At 48.1% G+C, this 23,929-nt stretch overlaps 1 protein-coding gene across 1 annotated transcript in view; it reads right to left on the bottom strand.

Moving 5' to 3' along the window:
* Positions 1 to 10,297: 10,297 nt before the first annotated feature.
* The window catches only part of SORD (sorbitol dehydrogenase), a 37,818-nt gene continuing 24,186 nt past the window's right edge, over positions 10,298 to 23,929 (bottom strand). Inside the window, exons 8-9 of the mRNA XM_074965954.1 lie at positions 15,181 to 15,302; positions 10,298 to 10,600 (exon numbers count right to left, since the gene is read on the bottom strand). Coding sequence (XP_074822055.1) covers positions 10,435 to 10,600; positions 15,181 to 15,302 — 288 coding nt within the window. The 3' untranslated portion in view covers positions 10,298 to 10,434. The remainder of the gene's footprint in view (positions 10,601 to 15,180; positions 15,303 to 23,929) is intronic.

Below are 23,929 nucleotides of genomic sequence, written 5' to 3'. Positions count from 1 at the left end.
CTTTTGAATCTCATTTCCTGTTTGGCCAGCGTGTCACGCTGCAGGTGACCATGAAGAGCTCATCAGCAGAGGTGACCATGATGGAGTCCCAGAATCGCAAAAGAACTTCAGCATGGACTGAATGGGAGGTATGGGATCTGATCACTGTATGGGGAGAGGAATCCGTGCTATCAGAACTCCGTTCCAGTTTTCGAAATGCCAAAACCTTTGTCAAAATCTCCCAGGGCATGAAGGACAGAGGCCATAACAGGGACCCGAAGCAGTGCCGCGTGAAACTTAAGGAGCTGAGGCAAGCCTACCAGAAAACCAGAGAGGCGAACGGCCGCTCTGGGTCAGAGCCCCAAACATGCTGCTTCTATGATGAGCTGCGTGCCATTTTAGGGGGTTCAGCCACCATTACCCCAGCCGTGTTGTTTGACTCCTTCAATGGAGATGGAGGCAACACGGAAGCAGGTTTTGGGGATGAAGAAGATGATGATGATGATGAGGTTGTAGATAGCTCACAGCAAGCAAGCGGAGAAACCGGTTTTCCTGACAGCCAGGAACTGTTTCTCACCCTGGACCTGGAGCCAGTACCCCCCAAACCCACCCAAGGCTGCCTCCTGGACCCGGCAGGCGGAGAAGGGACCTCCGGTGAGTGTACCTTTTAAAATACTATACATGGTTTAAAAGCAAGCATGTGAAAGGATTAATTTGCCCTGGCATTTGCGGCTCTCCTGGATGTACTCCCAAAGCCTTTGCAAAAGGTTTCTGGGGAGGGCAGCCTTATTGCGTCCTCCATGGTAGGACACTTTACAACTCCAGGCCAGTAATACGTACTTGGGAATCATTGTACAACAAAGCATTGCAGTGTATGTTTGCTGGCGTTCAAACAACATCCGTTCTTTATCTCTCTTTGTTATCCTCAGGAGAGTAAGATATCATTCATGGTCACCTAGTTGAAATAGGGTGCTTTTCTTCAGGGGACACTCAGAGGTGCCCGTTCCTGCTGGGCTGTTTGCCTGTGGCTGAACAGAAATGTTCCCCACTGTTAGCCACGGGGAGGGGAGAGGGGGTAGCCACGCAGTGGGGGGAGGCAAAATGCGACCTTGTAACGAAAGCACATGTGTTATGTATGTAATGTTAACAGCAAGGTTTACCCTGAAAGAGTGTAGCCATTGTTTATAAAATGTGTCTTTTTAAATACTGCTGTCCCTTTTTTTTTTCCTCCACCAGCTGCATGTGTTTCAATCATCACAGGCTCTTCTCCTTTCCAGAGGCTAGTGAAGATTAGAAAGAAAAAAAAAAAGCACTCGTGATGAAATGTTCTCTGAGCTCATGCTGTCCTCCCACACTGACAGAGCACAGACAAATGCGTGGAGGCAAATAATGTCAGAGTGCAGGAAAGCACAAAATGACCAGGAGGAGAGATGGCAGGCTGAAGAGAGTAAGTGGTGGGCTGAAGAGAGGTCTGAAGCTCAAATGTGGTGGCAGCGTGATGAGAGGAGGCAGGATTCAATGCTGAGGCTGCTGGAGGACCAAACCAGTATGCTCCAGTGTATGGTTGAGCTGCAGCAAAGGCAGCTGGAGTACAGACTGCCACTACAGCCCCTGTGTAACCAACCGCCCTCCTCCTCAAGTTCCATAGCCTCCACACCTAGACGCCCAAGAACACGGTGGGGGGGCCTCCGGCCAACCAGCCACTCCACCACAGAGGATTGCCCAAAAAACAGAAGGCTGGCATTCAATAAATTTTAAAGTTGTAAACTTTTAAAGTGCTGTGTGGCATTTTCCTTCCCTCCTCCACCACCCTTCCTGGGCTACCTTGGTAGTCATCCCCCTATTTGTGTGATGAATGAATAAAGAATGATGAATGTGAAGCAACAATGAGTTTATTGCCTCTGCAAGCGGTGATCGAAGGGAGGAGGGGAGCGTGGTTAGCTTACAGGGAAGTAGAGTGAACCAAGGGGTGGGGGTTTTCATCAAGGAGAAACAAACAGAACTTTCACACCGTAGCCTGGCCAGTCATGAAACTGGTTTTCAAAGCTTCTCTGATGCGTACCGCACCCTCCTGTGCTCTTCTAACCGCTCTGGTGTCTGGCTGTGCATAACCAGCAGCCAGGCGATTTGCCTCAACCTCCCAGCCCGCCATAAATGTCTCCCCCTTACTCTCACAGATATTGTGGAGCGCACAGCAAGCAGTAATAACAGTGGGAATATTGGTTTCGCTGAGGTCTAAGCGAGTCAGTAAACTGCGCCAGCGCGCCTTTAAACGTCCAAATGCACATTCTACCACCATTCTGCACTTGCTCAGCCTGTAGTTGAGCAACTCCTGACTACTGTCCAGGCTGCCTGTGTACGGCTTCATGAGCCATGGCATTAAGGGGTAGGCTGGGTCCCCAAGGATAACTATAGGCATTTCAACATCCCCAACAGTTATTTTCTGGTCTGGGAATAAAGTCCCTTCCTGCAGCTTCTGAAACAGACCAGAGTTCCTGAAGATGCGAGCGTCATGTACCTTTCCCAGCCATCCCACATTGATGTTGGTGAAACGTCCCTTGTGATCCACCAGAGCTTGCAGCACTATTGAAAAGTACCCCTTGCGGTTTATGTACTCGCCGGCTTGGTGCTCCGGTGCCAAGATAGGGATATGGGTTCCATCTATGGCCCCACCACAGTTAGGGAATCCCATTGCAGCAAAGCCATCCACTATGACCTGCATATTTCCCAGGGTCACTACCCTTGATATCAGCAGATCTTTGATTGCGTGGGCTACTTGCATCACAGCAGCCCTCACAGTAGATTTGCCCACTCCAAATTGATTCCCAACTGACCAGTAGCTGTCTGGCATTGCAAGCTCCCACAGGGCTATCACCACTCGCTTCTCAACTGTGAGGGCTGCTCTCATCTTGGTATTCATGCACTTCAGGGCAGGGGAAAGCAAGTCACAAAGTTCCATGAAAGTGCCCTTACGCATGCAAAACTTTCGCAGCCACTGGGAATCGTCCCAGACCTACAACACTATGCGGTCCCACCAGTCTGTGCTTGTTTCCCGAGCCCAGAATTGGCATTCCACAGCATGAACCTGCTCCATTAGCACCATGATGCATGCATTGGCAGGGCCCATGCTTTGAGAGAAATCTGTGTCCATGTCCTGATCACTCACGTGACCGCGCTGATGTCGCCTCCTCGCCCGGTATCGCTCTGCCAGGTTCTGGTGCTGCATATACTGCTGGATAATGCGTGTGGTGTTTAATGTGCTCCTAATTGCCAAAGTGAGCTGAGTGGCCTCCATGCTTGCCTTGCTATGGCGTCCGCAAAGAAAAAAGGCACGGAACGATTGTCTGCCATTGCTCTGATGGAGGGAGGGGCGACTGATGACATGGCTTACAGGGTTGGCTTACAGGGAATTAAAATCAACAAAGGGGGTGGCTTTACATCAAGGAGTATTTCAGGCAGGACTTCACGGGGGGTTCCAATAAGAAATGGTGCACCTAAGTTATTGTTCTTATTGGAACAAGCAGGTTGGTCTGGCCTCTGATCGATACATGGCTAGATTTACCTCGCTGCACCTTCTCTGTGAGTGACTGCAGTGTGACCTAGAGGAAGGAGTCCCCTAGACGGGAGGGGGGGAAAGCAAATGAGTACAAAACAAAGCTGGTCTATTTCTTGTTTTGATCCACTCCATCTATCTTTTACATCTTTGGCTGGCAGCAGACGGTGCAGAAGGACTGCAAGCCATCCACATCTCATGGCTGCTCAGCAGAAGATGGTACAATAGGACTGCTAGCCATCCTCATCTCTTGCCTGCCCGGCAGAAGATGGTACAGTAGGACTGCTAGCAATCCATATCGCCTGCCTGCTCACCATAAGATGGTTCAATAGGACTGACTGCAGGACTAAAGAGAATGACCTGGTCAAGTCACTTCTAATGTAGTCCCTGCACCCATGTCTGCCCAGGCGCTCCTGGCCAACGTGGCCAGGAGCACCTCGGACACGATGATGACGGCTACCAGTCCCATTGTACCGTCTGCTGCCACAAGGCAATGGGTTGCTGCTGCTGTGTAGCAATGCAGTACCACATCTGCCAGCACCCAGGAGACATACAGTGACGGTTACCTGAGCAGGCTCCATGCTTGCTGTGGTATGGCGTCTGCACAGGTAACTCAAGAAAAAAGGCATGAAACGATTGTCTGCTGCTGCTTTCACGGAGGGAGGGAGGGAGGGAACGGGGGCCTGATGATATGTACCCAGAACCACCCACGACAATGTTTTAGCCCCATCAGGCATTGGGATCTCAACCCAGAATTCCAATGGGCAGCGGAGACTGCGGGAACTGTGGGATAGCTACCCACAGTGCAACACTCCGGAAGTCGAAGCTTGCCTCGGTACTGTGGAAGCACTCCGCCAAGTTAATGCACTTAATGCACTTAGAGCATTTTCTGTGGGGACACACACACTCGAATATATAAAACCAATTTCTAAAAAACCGACTTCTATAAATTCGACCTAATTTCGTAGTGTAGACATACCCTAAGAAGGCCTCAGTATCATCGCCTGCCTTGTAGGTGGGGAACTTTCTGGGATGGGAAGTGGTACCTGGAGAAGGATTGCTAGGGTTTGTTGGTATATTCTGCTGAGCCTTTATCTTCTCCATCTCCTCCACATGCTTCCTCTCTTTTTCCTTCTCCTCCATTTCTTTGTCCCTTGCTTCCATAGCTCTCCTGTGAGCAGCCGCTTGGTGTTGTTCTGCCTCTTTCGCTGCCTCCCTTTCTTTGTCCTTTGCCTCCATCTCCCTCCTGTATCTGTCTTTCATGTTCCTTTTGTTTTTCAGCAGCCTCAAATCTGGCTAATTCCAGCTTTTGTTGAGTCATGGAGTCTGTCATCCTAACCTCTCTGTTTTTAACTAACTTTACACCAAAGGTTTAGAAATAAAACAAACAAAACTTGGCTTGTAAAATTTTGCTGTGCTGGAATAGGATACCTATTCTCTGATAGTGATTGTCAGCCTACAGAAAAATCCAATAAATAAATAAATAAACCCTAACACCCCCCTATTTACTTTTAGGGGAAAAAAAAACCTCAGGTTTGTGAAGACTGTGAATTTCCCTGCAGGAGGTTAACTACTCTGCCTCCAGGCAAAGAAAACCTGCAATTCACAAAGATAATCCCCTTTTGTCTCTGCTCTGGCCCCAAAGCAGAGAAAAAACTAGCTGCTTTCAGTTGGACCTCCTTTCCAGCAGCCCCAAAGGAAAAAAAAATTTCCGTTTTAAAATCTGTATTTCTGGTTCAAAAAAATCTCAAATTGATCTCAAAATGATTTCAGGTTAATCCCACCATGCTGCCACCATGTCAAGGTTCCTTCCCCACTCTGAACTCTAGGGTACAGATGTGGGGACCTGCATGAAAACCTCCTAAGCTTACTTTTACCAGCTTAGGTTAAAATTTCCCCAAGGTACAAATTAATTTTACCCTTTGCCCTTGGATTTCCACTGCCACCACCAAACTTTAGCTGGGTTCCTGAAAAAATGGAATTTGGACACATCTTTCCCCCCAAAATCCTCCCAACCCTTGCACCCCCCGTCCTGGGGAAGGTTTGGTAAAAATCCTCACCAATTTGCATAGGTGACCACAGACCCAAACCCTTGGATCTTAGAACAATGAAAAAGCATTCAGTTTCCTACAAGAAGACTTTTAATAGAAGTAAAAAGAAAAGAATCTCCTCTGTAAAATCAGGATGGTGAATACCTTACAGGGTAATTAGATTCAAAACATAGAGAATCCCTCTAGGCAAAACCTTAAGTTACAAAAAAGACACACAGACAGGAATATTCATTCTATTCAGCACAGCTATTTTCTCAGCCATTTAAAGAAATCATAATCTAACACATACCTAGCTAGATTACTCACTGAGTTCTAAGACTCCATTCCTGTTCTGTCTCTGGCAAAAGCATCACACAGACAGACACAGACCCTTTGTTTTTCTCCCTCCTCCCAGCTTTTGAAAGTATCTTGTCTCCTCATTGGTCATTTTGGTCAGGTGCCAGCAAGGTTACCTTTAGCTTCTTAACCCTTTACAGGTGAGAGGATTTTTCCTCTGGCTAGGAGGGATTTTAAAGGGGTTTACCCTTCCCTTTATATTTATGACAGCCCCATGGAAGCATGGCGAGGGGAAGTCAGTCTCCAGAGCAAGGGGCCAGCGAGGGGCAATGGGGCATGGCATAGCAGGGGCAGCCCTACTCCGCCCAGTCCAGTGCGAGGGCACTATTTACAAACCAGCAGTTGCCAGACACATAGTGGCCTGCCTGGCCCTGTGCTGGCAGCATGCCACTTCCCCTCAGGGGGCGGGCCCATGTTGCACCACACCCCCCAGCCCAACACCCTCTGACTCCCTATGGCCAGAGCCCCCCTGGACCCACTATGCCCAGCACCCACCTCAGACCCCCCCACAAATGCCCAGTGCCCTCCTGCCAACAGCCCCACCACAACTGCCCAGAACCCCCACTCCCTAGTGCCCCAACACACACATCTTCCCCACCCCCCTCACAGCCCAGCACCCCCCCCAGACCCCTAAGAGACCCACTCCCCCACGCCCTGCCTCTGGCCACACTCACCAGCCCTGCTGGGAGGCGACTGTCTGCCAGGCTGAGCTGGCAGTGCAGCCAGGGCTGTTCCCGGGGTGGGGAATCACTCCGTCCCCTTGGGAGTGGCGCGATCAGCCAGGCCAGGGCCTGCCTTGGATGGGCTCTCTGAGGACCTGCTTGCCTGGAGAGGCCCAGCCAAGCCCCCTCCTTCCCCCCACTGTCATTACCCCCCCCCCCCAACTGAGATCTGAGACTGGCCAGGCTTCTGCATCGGCCCCAGGCGGTTCAGCGCCGGAGAGACAGGTGTGGGGAAGCAGAGACTTCCCGGAACTGGAGGTGCACTGGGGTCCGGCCGGGGGCAAAAAGAAGCAGGGGGATGGGGACGTGGATGGAGAGGAGCCCTCAGCCAACTGGCAGGCAGGCTGGGAGCAGCAAGTGGTCAACAGGGGAGTCAGCAGGATGTGGGGGTGCAGTGCAAGCGGAGAAGGCCAGCTCCATAGTGCCACTGGTGCCATTGTAAACCTGGCACTGGTCATGTCTGCAACGAATAACAGAGTGAACAAAACGATCTAGCTGGTGAAGCTGGCCTGCTATCCTCCAAGTTCAAAGAAATGTAACTTTCCTCAGGGCAGGGTGGAGCAGCTCAGGGCCACCTGCGGGGCACAAGAGGTAGTTTGTCCAGACCGCCCCATTTGAGAAGAACCCCAAATGGAGTAGCTTTGCAATCTGGCAGTTGGGGTCACAGCAGCATACAGGTATGGCCTGGCTGCCCCTCCATCTATGGAAGGGTGGACAGGCCAAACTTGAGTGGCATGGCACCCCGCTTTAGCCACTTGAAATGTCGTGGCTATCTGCAGGGGATCCAGCAGCCTTGCAGGGCCTGTGAGTTCAGCCAGGCTTTTCACTGGTGTCTGTCTCCGGTGTGGGATGGGTTGCACGGAAGTTGTAGGCCAGGGGAAGGATGAGAAGGTTTTTCATTCATTGTGAGTACTTGCCATCCCACTATACTTAACGAATGAATCATTGTCACCATACACAGCACTAATTAAGGATGGACCTCATTTTAACCCAGAGATGGCTCCAACTCGACCACAAGCTATTGGGCTGCATGCAGAACTCTGTGGGTGGGATGATGTACCCTGGTTATGCAGGAGGCCAGACTAGATCATAACAGCCCTTCTGGCTTTAACATCTATGAATCACTGAAACGCTGTCATGAATTAAATCAAATTCTAGCAGGAAATTTAGAATTAAGATTCCATCAGCCTCTTAATTTTGTCTCTTCTGCCTGCCTGTCAGCCACCTCTGGGCCAGCAAGCCACCTCTGGGCCAGCAACACATTATTCAGACCCAACCTTCACGGGTTACAGAGACCACTGACCCCTCTTCGATCTACAGGCTAATCACACTCCCCAGCCACAAAACCAGGTGTATCAATATCTCATGCCTTGCACTCCACATAGCGCTGGAGTCCCGATTCCTCCCCACAGTCCATGCTGCTATGACTAGAGATCACATTTCACATTATGCCCTCCACATAGGCTCCAGAGGGAACACTCTCCTCCTTGCCACCCCAGAGGTAGCTGCACTTCAGTTGTGAGTGACATACTTTGAGCAGCACTCTGCACTCCTCCAGACAATGGGGCTAAAGAGAGGTGAGCTGCAGTTGAAGTGCAGAAGCAGAGTGGAGTGTTTTTACTGGAAGGGTTTTCTGATTATTTAACTAATAAGATTTCGTGGACGCAGGCCCAGTGGGGCTTGGGCCAGAGCTACAGTTGTTGACTGATTTTTCACATGCATTCCATGGAATTGAGGCTGGCTGATAGAGGGTATCAACCGGACATGGTGAAGATAACACCTGCCTTCTCCAGTCAGGTGTTTTTCCCACCTTCAGTGAAGCAAGTTCATTACCTCAAGCTGTTTGAGACCTTTGACTACTCCTCTTCCTCTTCCCCTGCAGGAGCCACTTCCAGGGCTGGGTCAGACCCACCTCCAGGAACTTTCCCTGGCTGCAGGAGGCTCTGTGGCTGCTGGCTGGGAGCCCAGCTCTGAAGGCAGCAGCAGCAGAGAAGTGGGGGTGGTAATACCTTGACACCCCCCCCCCACACACACACAATAGCCTTGCAACCCTCCTCTGGCCTCATTTTTGGCTGGGATCCCCCCAGTTACAACACTGTGCAGTTTCAGATTTAAATATCTAAAATCATGAAATTTACAATTTTTAAAATCCCATGGCCATGAAATTGACCAAAGTGGACCCTGAATTTGGTAGGACCTACACTTAGGATATGGTTGCCTGCTCCTGCTAATCTGCAGCAACTGTTTCAATGGCTTCTCTCGCAGGATCTCACAGCATGCTGGACCTTCTACCGCTGGTACTATGTGGTATCTCACTGATGAGCAGCATTGTCCCTCGGTAAAATTTATTAGGAATGGAAACCATGTTCAGAAATACGGTAACAGAACTCCCTGCTACTCTCTGGCTGCAGCCTGTGACTGCCCTGTGTTGGGCATCTTTGTCTCTGCTCCCTAGCTGGCAGCAGGTCCCAGGAACCAAAGACTGCCTGCAGTGTGTGCAGAAGGTGTGGCATCTCTAAAGCATCCCTCCACCACAATTGACTTCCTAGGGATGGCTAACCTCCCTATCATCTGGCCAGCACAAGGACAAAAGCAAAGCAGCTCTTACCTCCTCTATGCTGGAGAATGGGCAGGGCTGAGAGAAGCACCAATCAGCGAGCAGGGCTGCCTGCTGACTTCTTCCCTGAAGTTACCAGAAATTCACTCCATGTTGCCAGTACAAAAGGGCCATAAGGCCCCATCTGGGAATTCTCTTGGTACAAGAGACCCTCTATGGGAGCCACAGGCTCAATTCTGCCTGCTCTGCCCTGCACTCTCTTCCTGGCAGCCAGCCCTGGGAGATGTTCCAGGATGGGCACAGGATTGGACAGGCCAAGTCCAGGATTGCCTCAGGACTTCTGTGCTGTTGTTATGGGCCATCGCAGCAAGGGCACAAGACACTGCACTCCTCAAAGCTGCTGTAGCAGGCTCCGGGGGCCCCCACCTGCTCCAGCACAGAGGAGGTAAGAGCTGCTTTGCCTTTGTCAAAGAACATCCCACAGAGATGAAATGCCAAGACTTCATTCCATGTTTGTAAAGCCCTGAGACAGACAGAGTATTCAAGTATTAGTATTCCACAACTGTGCTTTGCAGGGGATTGTACACAGGTCTGACAGCACCGAACAGCCCCAACACCGCCTTAGAACAAATCTTGGCCCAGGAGAGTACTGTCCCAGTCTTGAATAGAGGCCCAGACACACTATTCTGCACAATTTTCATTGCCATTAACAGGAGTCAAGTGTGTGAAACTCTTATTCAGTGCTTCAGCATGTTCAAATCCAGGCTGTGACATAGGTGGTTCTTCAATGCAAGTGGGCAGGGTGAAGCCCTCTATCTGATACGCAACTTAGAGAGATCTACGGTTTTCAGAATGTATAGTCTATTAGTGAAGAGGTGAATACTAACAGGTCCTCTCCAGGAGAAAAGTTCTCCTCTCAGATCCTCAGTGAGCTGCATTCATAGGGGAAGAAGACTGAGCCGAGATCTCGTGTACAGATCTGAGGGGAGGATTTTGGCCCAAATTTGGTTCCCAAATAGTAGTTCCCCATTTAAGCAGCTATAAGGCTGTAAATATCCTTAACCCATAATCTCTTCTCCTTCAATGCACTGTCCGCACAACAGGTGACCATAACTTTATTCCCCAAACACTACGTACTACTTATAAACTTATAATTACAGTTTCCATCTCGCTATAGAGCCCATTCTTCGTCTTTAAGACAGGCAGTATAATGGGGGAGGAGTGCAGTGCCATTCTTCAGGGATTCTGGTCACTGGGGTCACACTTCAGCATAACTTTCACCCCCAAGCCCTTCTTGGTTGTCTCAAAGGCCTCCAGCGCTTTTTCCAAAGGGAAGCGGTGTGTAACCAAAGGCTTGATGTCCACTCTCTTGGATGCAAGCATAGAAATCGCCATGGGCCACCTGGAAGGGAGCACAAACAGCGAAAGAAAAGGGTAGTCCTCTAGGTCTGGGGAATTTGTATATTGACCAGCAGATCTGCGTAATTGCACATGAACTGTCCAGATATGAGACAGCATTCTTACAATGTTCAGAAACAGGAAATGACAGGTCTGAAGGGGCCTTCCTCAGTTATTGCTAAACAGGCGAGAAGCGATTTCTTTAGAACCCAGTCCTGCATGTCATTCCCATAAAGGAGCCTCAACTGACCCCTCTGCGTGCAGCTCGTTTACGTCCTAGGATTCTCTGCTTGCTATAAAACACCACCATAGTCTTTGTCTGTTTGGAAGCACTGAGCTTGCATTGGCCAAGGGTTTATGAGGTTTTGTGTATAAAGCAATGACTCTGAAGTGAGTATAGTAATACTGAGCCAATGGTTATGCATGCTGTTCGCATGGGACAGCTAGCTGTGGTCTGCTCCAGCAAAATAAGTGACAAGCATTGGGAGTTACTGTGTATTCAAGTTTCAGAGTAGCAGCCGTGTTAGTCTGTATTCGCAAAAAGAAAAGGAGTACTAGTGGCACCTTAGAGACTAACCAATTTATTTGAGCATAAGCTTTCATGAGCTACAGCTCACTTCATCGGATGCATTCAATGGAAAATACAATGAGGAGATTTATATACACACAGAACATGAAAAAATAGGTGTTATCATACACACTGTAAGGAGAGTGATCACTTAAGATGAGCTATTACCAGACAGAGCCAGAAGAGTACCCAGAAGTCACCTACTACAGGACAGACCCAAAAAAGATAACAACAGAACACCACTAGCCATCACCTTCAGCCCCCAACTAAAACCTCTCCAATGCATCATCAAGGATCTACAACCTATCCTGAAGGACGACCCATCACTCTCACAAACCTTGGGAGACAGGCCAGTCCTTGCCTACAGACAGCCCCCCAACCTGAAGCAAATACTCACCAGCAACCACACACCACACAACAGAACCACTAACCCAGGAACCTATCCTTGCAACAAAGCCCGTTGCCAGCTGTGTCCCCATATCTATTCAGGGGACAACATCATAGGGCCTAATCACATCAGCCACACTATCAGAGGCTCGTTCACCTGCACATCTACCAATGTGATATATGCCATCATATGCCAGCAATGCCCCTCTGCCATGTACATTGGCCAAATTGGACAGTCTCTACGTAAAAGAATAAATGGACACAAATCAGATGTCAAGAATTATAACATTCATAAACCAGTCGGAGAACACTTCAATCTCTCTGGTCACTCGATTACAGACCTAAAGGTGGCAATATTACAACAAAAAGACTTCAAAAACAGACTCCAACGAGAGACTGCTGAATTGGAATTAATTTGCAAACTGGATACAATTAACTTAGGCTTGAATAGAGACTGGGAGTGGATGGGTCATTACACAAAGTGAAACTATTTCCCCATGTTTATTCCCCCCCACCCCCCACTGTTCCTCAGACGTTCCTATTAACTGCTGGCAATGGCCCACCTTGATTATCACTACAAAAGGTTTTCTCCCCCCCGCTCTCCTGCTGATAATAGCTCATCTTAAGTGATCACTCTCCTTACAATATGTATGATAACATCCATTTTTTCATGTTCTGTGTGTATATAAATCTCCTCACTGTATTTTCCACTGAATGCATCCAATGAAGTGAGCTGTAGCTCACGAAAGCTTATGCTCAAATAAATTGGTTAGTCTTTAAGGTGCCACTAGTACTCCTTTTCTTTTTACTGTGTATTCAAATCACAGCAAAATGAAGTCTGAAAAAAAAAATCTGTGCTGCTCGCTGGTCCTTTATCGCTCTGCCTCCTTGGTTATGCATGTTGGTTACTAGGTAAAATCGAGACCTCTGGCATCTCTATTGTGTTTTTAGCTCAAATGGTTCACTTAGAGTTCAATGCACTTAAGGAGCCAGCGGTGTGTATCCACAGATAGCTGCTTGTGCGGGCCACTACTGACCCCTTTGGTGGTAAGAGGAGTACGGAAATTCACAGAGTAGCTTCCACAGGTTGTATTGCACTTGTATTGGCTTACAGCTCAAACTCCGCCTGGGCAAAAGCTAGAATTTGACAGAGATATGAAGGGATCTAACAAAACCAACACAGAAACAAACCTTCTCATTAAACAGATCCCCAGGCTTACCAGGGAAGCCTGGCTGTAGCTAAGAATAAAGAATAGGAAACCATCTCTGGAGATCAGTCCCTACTAAAGAAAAGGATGGACTTGGAGACCAAAGATCTACACAAACCTAAATCTAAATTAAACCCAGCTCTGCCACACCAGCAAGACCAAGGTTTTCGCCTGCTCCAGGGACAGGGTAAAGCACAGCTCAGTCCCATCTACACTGCGAGACTGACCTACATCCGTCAACATGGCTGTTTCTACAGCATAGACAGCACCTAAAACTGCATAGATGAGGTCTAAATCTGTGTCTTCTTTATTCAGCCATTCTTTCAGAATTAAATTGCCATAAATCACATGACAATTCCATGAACAAACCCTCAGAGATCAGAGCTGGGAAACTATAGCCTAGACTAAGGGAAAAAACACCAAACTAGCAAGACTGGATCAAGCTTGTTATAGGTAAGGGCCTACCAAATTCACAGCCATGAAAAATGCGTCATGGACCATGAAATCTGATCTCCCCCGTGAAATCTGGCTATTGCAGGGGAGATCAGATTTCACACAGTTGGGTGGCCAGAGAGCAGCAGCTGCTGACCGGGAGCTGAGCTCTGAAGGCAGTGTCACCACCAGCAGCAGCACAGAAGTGAGGGTAGCATGTTAGGGGGGTCATCAATTTTTGGTGGGGTCAGGACTGGCTTTATAGGTGGTCGAGTGGACAACCACCCAAGGCCTCGTGGTCAAAGGGGGTGCCGTGATCCACCCCCCTCCCCTCCACACACGGTGTCAGCCCAAGGCCCCTTTAACTCCCAAGTGCTGGGTGTGGAGCCAGGAAGGGACAAGGCTGAGGGCACCCCAGCTGGGGGCTCCTACTGTGCACTGGGCTCCAGCGGCTAGTCCTGGACAGGCTGGTGATGGACAGGACTTCCTTTTCCTCTGCACGGTCCACTCCTGAGACCATGTCAGACTCATCTCTGGGAACGTCCCCTGGCTGCAGGAAGCTCCACGTCTGCTGTCTGGTAGTCCAGCTCTGAAGGCTGCACTGCTGCCAGCAGCAGTGCAGAAGTGAAGGTGGCATGTTTGATATTGCCACCCTTACTTCTGCATTGCTGCTGGCGGTGGTGCTGCCTTCAGAGCTGGGCACCTGGCCAGCAGCTGCCTCCAGCTGCCCAGCTCTGAAGGCAGTAGCACAGAAGTAAAGGTGGTAATACCATGATCTCCTGGCACTAGCCTTGCAACCCCCCTTCCCACCACCCCTTGTTGGGTTAGGACCCCCAGGACTATAATACGGTGAAATTTCCGATTTAAATATCTGAAACCATGAAATTTATTATTTTTAAAATCCTATGACTGTGAAATTGACCAAAATGGACCATGAATTTGGTAGGGCCCTAGTTATAGGACAAAAACAAGTAGGATCTTATTTTTACCCTCTGGATCTGCAGGATTGGTTGTTAAATCCAGGTTCATATCTCACTGCCACAAGAGATCAAAACACACACGACAGGATTTTCAGAGGGTTCGATAATTTTGTAGCCAATAATGAGACTTGTGTCTATCTGCGTTAAGGCAGAGCTCTCAAACTTCTTCCCAACACAGACCATATCTTATTACAGAGATTGCCTCACGGACACCTGCCACCAATCCTCCATTGCCCATCCCCCATTTCCTCACCACCACACCATCTCCCCACCTATTCACCCAACTTCTGGCCCTCATCTACCCACCTCAACATGCCCATTCATCCCCTATCTCCCAGTGTCCAGCTCCCCACCCATCCCTGTCTATCCCACATTGCCCACCTCCCCACCGATCCCTTGGCCACCACCTCCTCACTGATTCTCTATCGCCCAGCTCCCACTGCCCATGCACTGGCCACTTCCCCATACATCTCCCAGCCCCGACCTCTCCACACAACCCCCTCCTCACCCATCCCTCACTGATTCCCTATCATCCAGCTCCCACCTCATCCCCCATCTGCTGGCCCCCATCTAGCCTCCAGCCCCACCTCCCTACCCATCCTCCAACTCCTTACCCATCTCCTGGCCCCCATCTTCCCATCCAACCCCCATTGCCTATTCCCCCACCTCACCCATTGCCTGGCTCCCACCTCCTCACCCATCCCCACCATTCCTGTGTTGAAGTGGGAGCAGGTTTGCATTGCACACATTTGCCAGTTTTCCTAAAATGTTGCAGTGTCACTTGGAAAGCCAGCCAGTCTCCACGATGCATGATGCAGGAGGAGTGCGGCTGATGGTCTGACAGGGACCCCGCTCTGCAACAGGGACATTTACATTGTCCTGAGAAGGAGCGATTAGAGGGGGGACATTACAGGGTCTTCCATTTCTTCCTTCCTTGTGGAGGAATTAATTCCTTCATGGACAATGGAGTAGTCTGTTGGCATGCCAGTGCACCCTGATCAATACTCACGTATTGCAATAGCGAAATATCCCCTTGATATCCACCTCCCGCACAGCAGCATTCACGATGGGGACGTGGACCATCTCTGGCCCCAGCCCCACCAGAACTAGGGTCCCGCCCGAGCGAGTGGCCTGAGGAGGAATAACAGAAACAAAATAAATGCAAATGCTGCCTGCCTGTGGAAGGTGACAAGTTTCTGTGTATATAGCAAAAATGGTCACTGCTGCCAGTCTTCTCAGCAGGCTATAAAAGGAGCCGATACCCTAAAGCAGTGGTTGTCAAACTTTTTTGATCGGGTTCCCCCTTCTGTGTGTCTGTAGTCATTTACGCCACCCCGCTCCCCCCAGTGCATATACCCAGGCAGAGTGGAGAGCAGCGGTTGCTTGCTGGGTGCCCAGCTCTGAAGGCACCGCCATGCTAGCAGCAGCACAGAAGTAAGGGTGGCAATGTGAAAAGTGGTATTTGTCAATATCCTTTTCACAGCAGACTTAGTGCCCCATTACCACCCTTACTTCTGTACTGCTTCTGCCACCCTGCGGTTGACACGCAGAACCCTGCTGCCTCCAAGTGAGGGATTGGGGAAGTGGGGGGAAGGAGAACCTGAGACTGGGCTGCCTCCCGGTGAGGGTTGGGCCAGGTGAGGAGAACCTAAACCTAAGTGGTGGGACTCTGGCTGTCCCCTTTCTCCCCGCTTCCCTGGTGTGCACAGCCTTTCTGCATGAGCCCACCCACCAGGGATGACAGCCAGAGCTCTTAAAAAAAAAGGCAAACAGTTCACGCCTCCCTTGACATATTCCCGCACCTCCCTTGGAAGGCCTACCCCACAGTTTGAGAACTGCTGCCCTAAAGCATTTACAGGCTTGTCCTTGGGGCAGCTGGCCCATCGTGCAGCTCACACTGCCACAGCTACATTCTATCTTTAGCACACTAGCTTGATGACAGCTTGCACGCGTATGCCTCCTTCAGATGGGAAGCACACTCCCAGCTCCAAGTGTAGACATACCCATAGGTGCTTTTGATGTTTCAGCCAGTTTCCAGTAAAACCACCCAGATCCTCTTCCCCATCATCCTGTGCATGGAGGTGTCCCATTCTAAGTTCCTACCCTTAAGTCCCAAGGGGGAACTCCACAGCTCTTTGTCCACTCACAAGGAGGGGGCAGAGAGTGGGCAGGACAGAGGGAACAGTGAGTGGGCTGTGGAGGAGCACATTGCTCCCCCTCAAGCCCTGCAGAGCTTACCAGGAAAAGACAATACACTGTGTGGAGCTCAATTGTTTTTTCTGCTGAGCTCCATGTAGGGGTCCTGAGGACCCCTGGCAGGGGAATCTCTGCTAGTTCAGCCTAACTGCCAAGGGGCAGGGAGAAAGGCACTGGGGCAGAGCCTAAGGGTAAGGTGAACTGGTGAACCTGCACTGTACTGATATAATCACCTCTACACTGGGGCTAAGCACTGGGCTGCTCCACGAGTGGCTGAAACCCTGTGTAGACAAGGCCTAAGAAACGAACTGTCCCAATTACTCTTATTAATTATTTGTGTAACAGTAGCATCTAGAGGCCCCAAGCAAGATCGGGGCTTCATTGCAAGAGGCAGTCCCTGAGTCCCTGCCCCAGAAATTACAATCAAAAGAGACAAGCTGGACAGAAAGGGGAATAGGCAGGGTTCAAGGCCACATAGCACTGCAGTGTCAGGAGTGGGATTAGAACTCAGCCCTTCTGAGTCACAGTCCACACAGTCCTGCCCTGCCACAACACTATGCTGTCAAAACACTAAGGTTGATAATAAAATAATGCCACGGCAGGAGTGCTCAGAATGTCTAATAATACCTGCACATCTACTGATGTATTTATTATGCCTGAAACTGTGCTGTGTACCATCGCATTGTTTTGGATCTCTAAATAACACTGTCCGTTGCTCCATAGCACATACAACTTACTGATGTTCTCAATGGGACTTCAATAACCCACCTGGGATATATTCCTGGCTCTTGGCACCTGACCCAAGAAGGATCGGTTCTCTGTCAAGCCTGGGATTAAGAAGTTTTCTGAAGAAAACACTACTTGGTCACAAGTGCTGTAATTTGCATAGGTGTATGTGACTGCTGACAGGTTCCACTGTGCTCCAAACTACAGCGAGTGGGAGCTGTGGAGCACAGAGATAGGCGTGTGCATGCTTATCCCAGGGACTGGCTCGTACCAGGGACCCTGCCTCACCGTAACTAAGGACATCCCAGCTCTTTGATACTGCTCTGGCGGCCAGAGATCTACAGACACCTAGAGAAAGGGCCCTAGCTCCAGGATTCTGATGATGCTGAAAATCCAGACCATAATTTTCCAATGTCTGAAGTCTTCTTAGGCCATGAGTTCAATACAGTCACAATGATGTTATAGCAATTGTATGAGAGGTGGAATGAATGGGACTAGGTCTGCACAAGGAGGAACCAATGTGGGATCTCTACCCACCTGGCAGATGATCATCCACCTCCGTGGAATCACTATGCTCCAACAACCCCCCAAAAAGCACTACTTGGGGCCATGAAGGAGACAGACCTGAGCCGGGAGGAGGAGGCAGAAAAGTGACATTGTTGCCAGTGGAGATTCCCAGGAAAAGATGATGTTGCCAAAGCAGAGTGGGAATCAGTGTCTAATCTCAGACATGAGGCTAGGTCACATTCCCCCATGACACAAAGTGCAAGAGACGCCAAAATCCCACTGCTTGCAGATGTGGCTCAGTTGTTACTAGGCTGCAGAGTTGGAGATACTGGGGCTCTGCCAAATGACCCCTGTCATCTGCTATTCTCACAAGGCCACTGAACAGTGAGGGGAATGGGTCAAGGAGCCTACTCCCCCTTTACAGCCCATACAAACACCAGACCGCTGCAGTGCCTGACACGACAAGACCCCAGGGCAGGACTGGCACAGCAGCAGCTGCAGCAGGGTAATTCTGCCTCCCTGAGCTGTGGCTGGGGCACAGCTGCTCTGCAGTGCCCCAACACTGAGCTATACTACATGACACAGTTCAGCCCTGAGGTTGTTAATGATGCTGCATAGGACAGGCCTCAATATCTCCCTCACTGTGAAATTCCCCACAAGGCCACTGTGCGTCTGTTGTTTCCTGGGGCTGGCGTTTCAGTCATGCCAGCAGAGGTTTGGCTGGGTTCTCTTGCAGCGCTCCCGATACAGGAGCTATCTGTAGTGCAGCTCGTTTCAGAATCCCAGTGCTTCTGGGCACTACCTCCTCTAAGCGTCACTCACCTTGGTTAGTCACAGAAAACGTGTGCAAATAGGTCTTTATTTATCTTAGCAATTGTCGTGACCCTGATTGCAAAATCAGTAGGGTCAGTGTAAACATTGGTAATGTTTTCCGCAGTAAATATAGACTCATAGTACATTAATATTACATCAGAGGGAGAGCTCATGAGATAATCTAGTCCAGGACAGCATGGGTCAAACTTTGATTCTCACCTACAAGAAAAAAATATTTGCAGGAGGTTTTTGTGAACCCTGAAGGCTCTCAGATAGCACAGTCCTAATGGGTTAGTTACAGGGCATGCTGTGGGTGTTGGATTGGACTTGCTCCCCTTTATCACAGCATAGACTAACATTTGATTTTCAGATATGGCTGGGGTTTGTCTGCCCATGATGAAAGGCTCCAACACTGCACTTAGACAGCTCTGCAAGGAAGGGAAAGTGGCTGTTCTCAATCCCTTACTAGCACATTTACTTCCCATGGCACCCATTCAGCACCTCAGAAAGGGAGTTATTTTTGTGTCACGCTTGTCACCCAGCTAAACAGCGAACATTACACCCTCTGCTTCTTCTATGGACGAACCCCCCTACCCCCAGTGAGAAGTGACAGCTGACACCTTTCACCTCCCTCTGCAGATTGGGTCAGAGGAAGCGGCATAGTCACAAATCATTGAATGACAGAAATGTAGGGTTGGAAGGGACCTCAAGAGGTCATCCAGTCTAGCCCCCTGCACTCAGGCGAGACCAAGTAAACCTAGACTATTCCTGACAGGTGGCTGTCCTACTGGTTCTTAAAAACTTCCAATGACGGGGATTCCACAAACTCTCTTGGAAGCCTGTTCCAGAACTTAACTACCCTTAGAGTTAGAAAGTTTTTCCTAATATCTAACCTAAATCTCCCTTGCTGTAGACTAAGCTGATTACTTCTTGTCCTGCCCTCAACGGACATGGAGAGCAATTGATCACAGTCCTCTTTATAACAGCCCTTAACATATCTGAAGACCATTATCGGGTCCCTCCTCAGTCTTTTCTCAAGACTAAACATGTCCAGTTTTTATAAATTTTCCTCATACATTAGGCTTTCTAAATGTTTTATCATGTTTGTTGTTCTCTGGACTCTCTCCAGTTTGTCCACATCTTTCCTAAAGTGCAGCACCCAGAATTGGACACAACACTTCAGCTGAGGCCTCACCAGAGCTGAGTAGAGCAGAACAATTCCGTCCCATGTGTTACCTATGACACTCCTGTTAATACACCCCAGAATGATAGCCTTTTTTGCAACTTCATCACATTGCTGGCTCATGATTTATGATTCACTCCAACCCCCATCTCCTTTTCATCAGTGCTACCACCTAACCAATTATTCCCCATGTTGTAATGGTGCATTTGATTTTTCCTTTCTAAGTTTAGTACTTTGCACTTGCCTTTACTGAATTTCATCTTGATGATTTCAGACCAACTCTCCTATTTGTCAAGGTTGTTTTGAATTCTAAGCCTGTCCTTCAAATTACGTGCAACCCATCCCAGCTTGGAGTCATCCACAAATTTTATAAGCATGCTCTCTGCTCCATTATTCAAGTTATTAATGAAAATATTGACGAGTACCGAACCCAGGGCTAACCTCTGCAGAACCACTCTAGATAGGCCTCCCAGTCTAACAGCAAACCATTGTTAACTACTTTTTGAGCACAGTCTTTCAACCATTTGTGCACCCATCTTTATAGTCATTTCATCTAGACCATATTTCTGTAGTTTGGCTCTGAGAATGTGAAGTGGGACTGTGTCAAAAGTAGGGCCGTCAAGCGATTAAAAAAATTAATTGTGATTAACTGCGCAATTAAAAACATCATCATTATTAATCGCACAATTAAAAACATCATTATTAATCGCAAGATTAAACAATAATAGAATACCATTTATTTAAATATTTTTGAATGTTTTCTACATTTTCAAAAATATTCATTTCAATTACAACACAGAATACAAAGTGTACAGTGCTCACTTTATATTTATTTTTGATTACAAGTATTTGCACTGTAAAAGAACAAATGAAATAGTATTTTTCAATTCACCTGATACAAGTACTGTAGGGCAATCTCTTTATCATGAAAGTTGAACTGGCAAATGTAGAATTATGTACAAAAAAACCTGCATTCAAAAATAAAACAATGTAAAATTTTAGAGCCTGCAAATCCACTCAGTCCTACTTCTTGTTCAGCCAATCGCTCAGACAAACACGTTTGTTTACATTTGCAGGAGATAATGCTGCCCGGTTCTTGTTTACGTCACCCAAAAGTGAGAACAGGTGTTCTCATGGCACTGCTGTAGCTGGCGTCGCAAGATATTTCCTTGCTAGATGTGCTAAAGACTCATATGTACCTTCATGCTTCAACCACCATTCCCGGAGACATGCGTCCATGCTGATGACGGGTTCCGCTCGTTAACAATCCAAAGCAGCGCAGATTGACGCATGTTCATTTTCATTATCTGAGTCAGATGCCCCCAGCAGAAGATTTTGGTGGTTCAGGTTCTGTAGTTTCTGCATCAGAGTGTTGCTCTTTTAAGACTTCTAAAAGCATGCTCCACACCTCGTCCCTCTCAGATTTTGGAAGGCACTTCAGATTCTTAAACCTTGGGTCGCGTGCAGTACCTATTTTTAGAAATCTCACTTTGGTACCTTCTTTGCGTTTTGTCAGATCTGCAAATCAACTACTACATGACCCCAGGAGGAGGAACCAAAGCTTGAGCCCACCCAAGCCCCACCACCCCAGGTGGGGGGCCAAAGCCAAAGCCTCCAGCCCCAGGCAGGGGGCCTGTAATCTGAGCCCCAGCACTCAGGGCTGAAGTCCTTGGGCTTTGGATTCAGCCCCGGGCTTCGGATTCAGCCCTAGGCTTCAGAAAGTCTAAGCCAGCCCTGGTGACCCCAGTAAAATGGGGTTGCAACGCACTCTGGAGTCCCAACCAACAGTTTGAGAACCGCTGCGCTACTGCACTTGTATGAGGCGAATCGAAAAATACTATTTCTTTTGTTTATCGTTTTTACAGGGCAAATATTTGTAATAAAAAATAATATACACTTTGATTTCAATTACAACACAGAATACAATAGATATGAAAATGTAGAAAAACAACCAAAATATTTAGTAAATTTCAATTGATATTCTATTAACGGTGCGATTAAAAATGCGATTAATCGCAATTAATTTTTTTTAGTTAATTGCGTGAGTTAACTGCAATTAATTGACAAAACTAGTCAAAAGCATTACTAAAATCAAGATATATCAGATCTACTGCTTCCCCGCAGCATTAGGCGAGTAACCCTGTCAAAGAAGGAAATTAGGTTGGTTTGGCTTGATTAGTTCTTGTCAAATCCATGCTGACTATTCCTTATAACCAGAAGACATCTGGTCAATGATCAGTCCCATAATCATAGACACAAATACTAGCCTTGCTATGGCAATCTCATGGATAGCAATGAGAATTCTGCACAAAGACTGAGGGGAAGATGGGACCAGTGATTGAGAAGCTAGAGATGGAAAAGGCCCATCAAGTCAGAGCTGTTCCCTAGAATAAATTACCCTGTGGTCTGTCTGAACCATTCTACATCCTAGCAGAATGCACAGTAGGGGATATGGCCCTGTGATTCAGCCTGCATTTTCACTTACTTGGCTTCATTTCAGTTCTTCCAACAGCACAGCTAGGGTACAAATCATGAAGCAAGTTGCCCAGAAAAGCTCACAAGGCAAACAATGCATATATACACAAGCCAAGGGACAGTGTGCACACTGGATAGCAGGACAGTCCTGGGAAAGGTGGGTCTGAAGGTGAGATCTGGGGTAAGAGAGAAGGTGCTCAGTGGACAAAATCTGGGAGACAGTTCCAGGCCTGGCAGAAGTGGGGGCAAGTCATGAGTGGGAGGAAACGCAGGAAGCAGTGAGGAGAGTATATGAAAGATGAAGAGGGGACACATGACAAATTGGGGGATGCTAACAGATAAGGGAGTGGGGAGATGAAGAGCCATTGAAGGAAATACTGTAGAAGTCAGCAAAGCAGGAGGAGGATGGGAAAACACAACATCATGCAGTTCTGCCAATCACCATTACCCACAGGAGACCATGGCCAATTAGGAGCCAACACAACACATTCCCTTGGGCTTACACAACCCTCTCTCTCTTGCACGCTGTATGCTGCTGACTCTTTGCTTGCCTTCTCCAAAGGTGAGGCTGCAAGGGAAGGGGAGCTGCTTGCCTCAATCAATGGCCAACATTGACATCTACAAACAGGAGAGGTGAAGGAGCAAGGAGAGGACACAATGCATAAAGAACTCAGCAGCCTCTCTACGCCACACCTCAGAGCAGAGTACTGCACAGTAAGCCAGAGACCATCCCTGGAAATACAACTCAGGTCCTATGTAGTCAGAGAAAGTATAGTCTAGGGAAAGTATAGTTCTAAAAGGACCCAATTTGCAGAAATTATTGAGCACCTGCCCTGTGAAATTCAGGCTTCTTTAAAGTTAGGCACTCAAAAATCATAGCGGGTTTGGAATATTTAGGCCAATCTCCCCTGCACAGAGGAGAAGAACATTCCCAGTCCCTGATAGCATGGGGAGGGCATGGCTACCCCATAGCATAGAACTCATTTCTCCTGCAGGGGAGCAGAGCAATATTATTATTTCTGCATATGCACATTCAACTAAGTTCTGCCCTGAGATACACACACACACACAAGTCCCACTGAAGTTAGAGAAAAGTAAATGCACATATGCTATCTACCACTAACTCTGCTTAAGGTGGCACAGAGGACTGACAGCTCCTTGGCAAGCCTTGGCTCTGACACAGATCCACCACAAGGTAAATTTATCCATGTGGCCTCAGGGAGACTATGGTGGGTGCAGCCCGCTGTCAGCCTGAACAAGCGGCTGTGTGGCAGCAAAAGACTGAAATCTCCATTGTCATCCATTGACTCTGCCCTGCTGGTAGAGGAGTCTGGCCAGTAAAGTGGGTCTCTCACACAGTTTCACCTCTCATTTTATTTTTAGTCACTCCAATGATCAACCTGAAAGGAGAGAAGCAAATGCTGGCATTGATCTTGGCAGGGTGGATTTGATTTAAATCAAATTGATTTAAATCACATCAGGAAGACTCGATTTAATCATGGATTTCTACATAAAAGTGCATTCTTGTTGGTTGTTATAACCTTAATACATATTCTTCACAACTCAGAGATAGATGCAGGTTTCGTTTTTAGAAGATACACACTATACATTTTTAAAGTGATTTATTTTGGAAACTTTTCAGATTCGTTTTACAGCTATATCATAAGATGAGTAATTGTTTGGTTATTTCATTTACCAAAGGTAATTGAAGCAGATATTTATGAAGTCATTGGGAGGTGAACTATCTCCAATTCAACAGGTTAATCATTAATATTTGGAGGATTTTCTTGCCACGCTGTATTAGGAGGAGAACTTCACCAGACAGACATTTAAATTGTTTTATTTAACTAAAACAACA

The sequence above is a fragment of the Natator depressus genome, chromosome 10 (assembly GCF_965152275.1).
Source record: "Natator depressus isolate rNatDep1 chromosome 10, rNatDep2.hap1, whole genome shotgun sequence".
Lineage (NCBI taxonomy): Eukaryota > Metazoa > Chordata > Testudines > Cheloniidae > Natator > Natator depressus.
The sequence above is the reverse complement of the archived record's forward strand: the minus strand, read 5'-3'. Positions and strand labels throughout refer to the sequence as shown.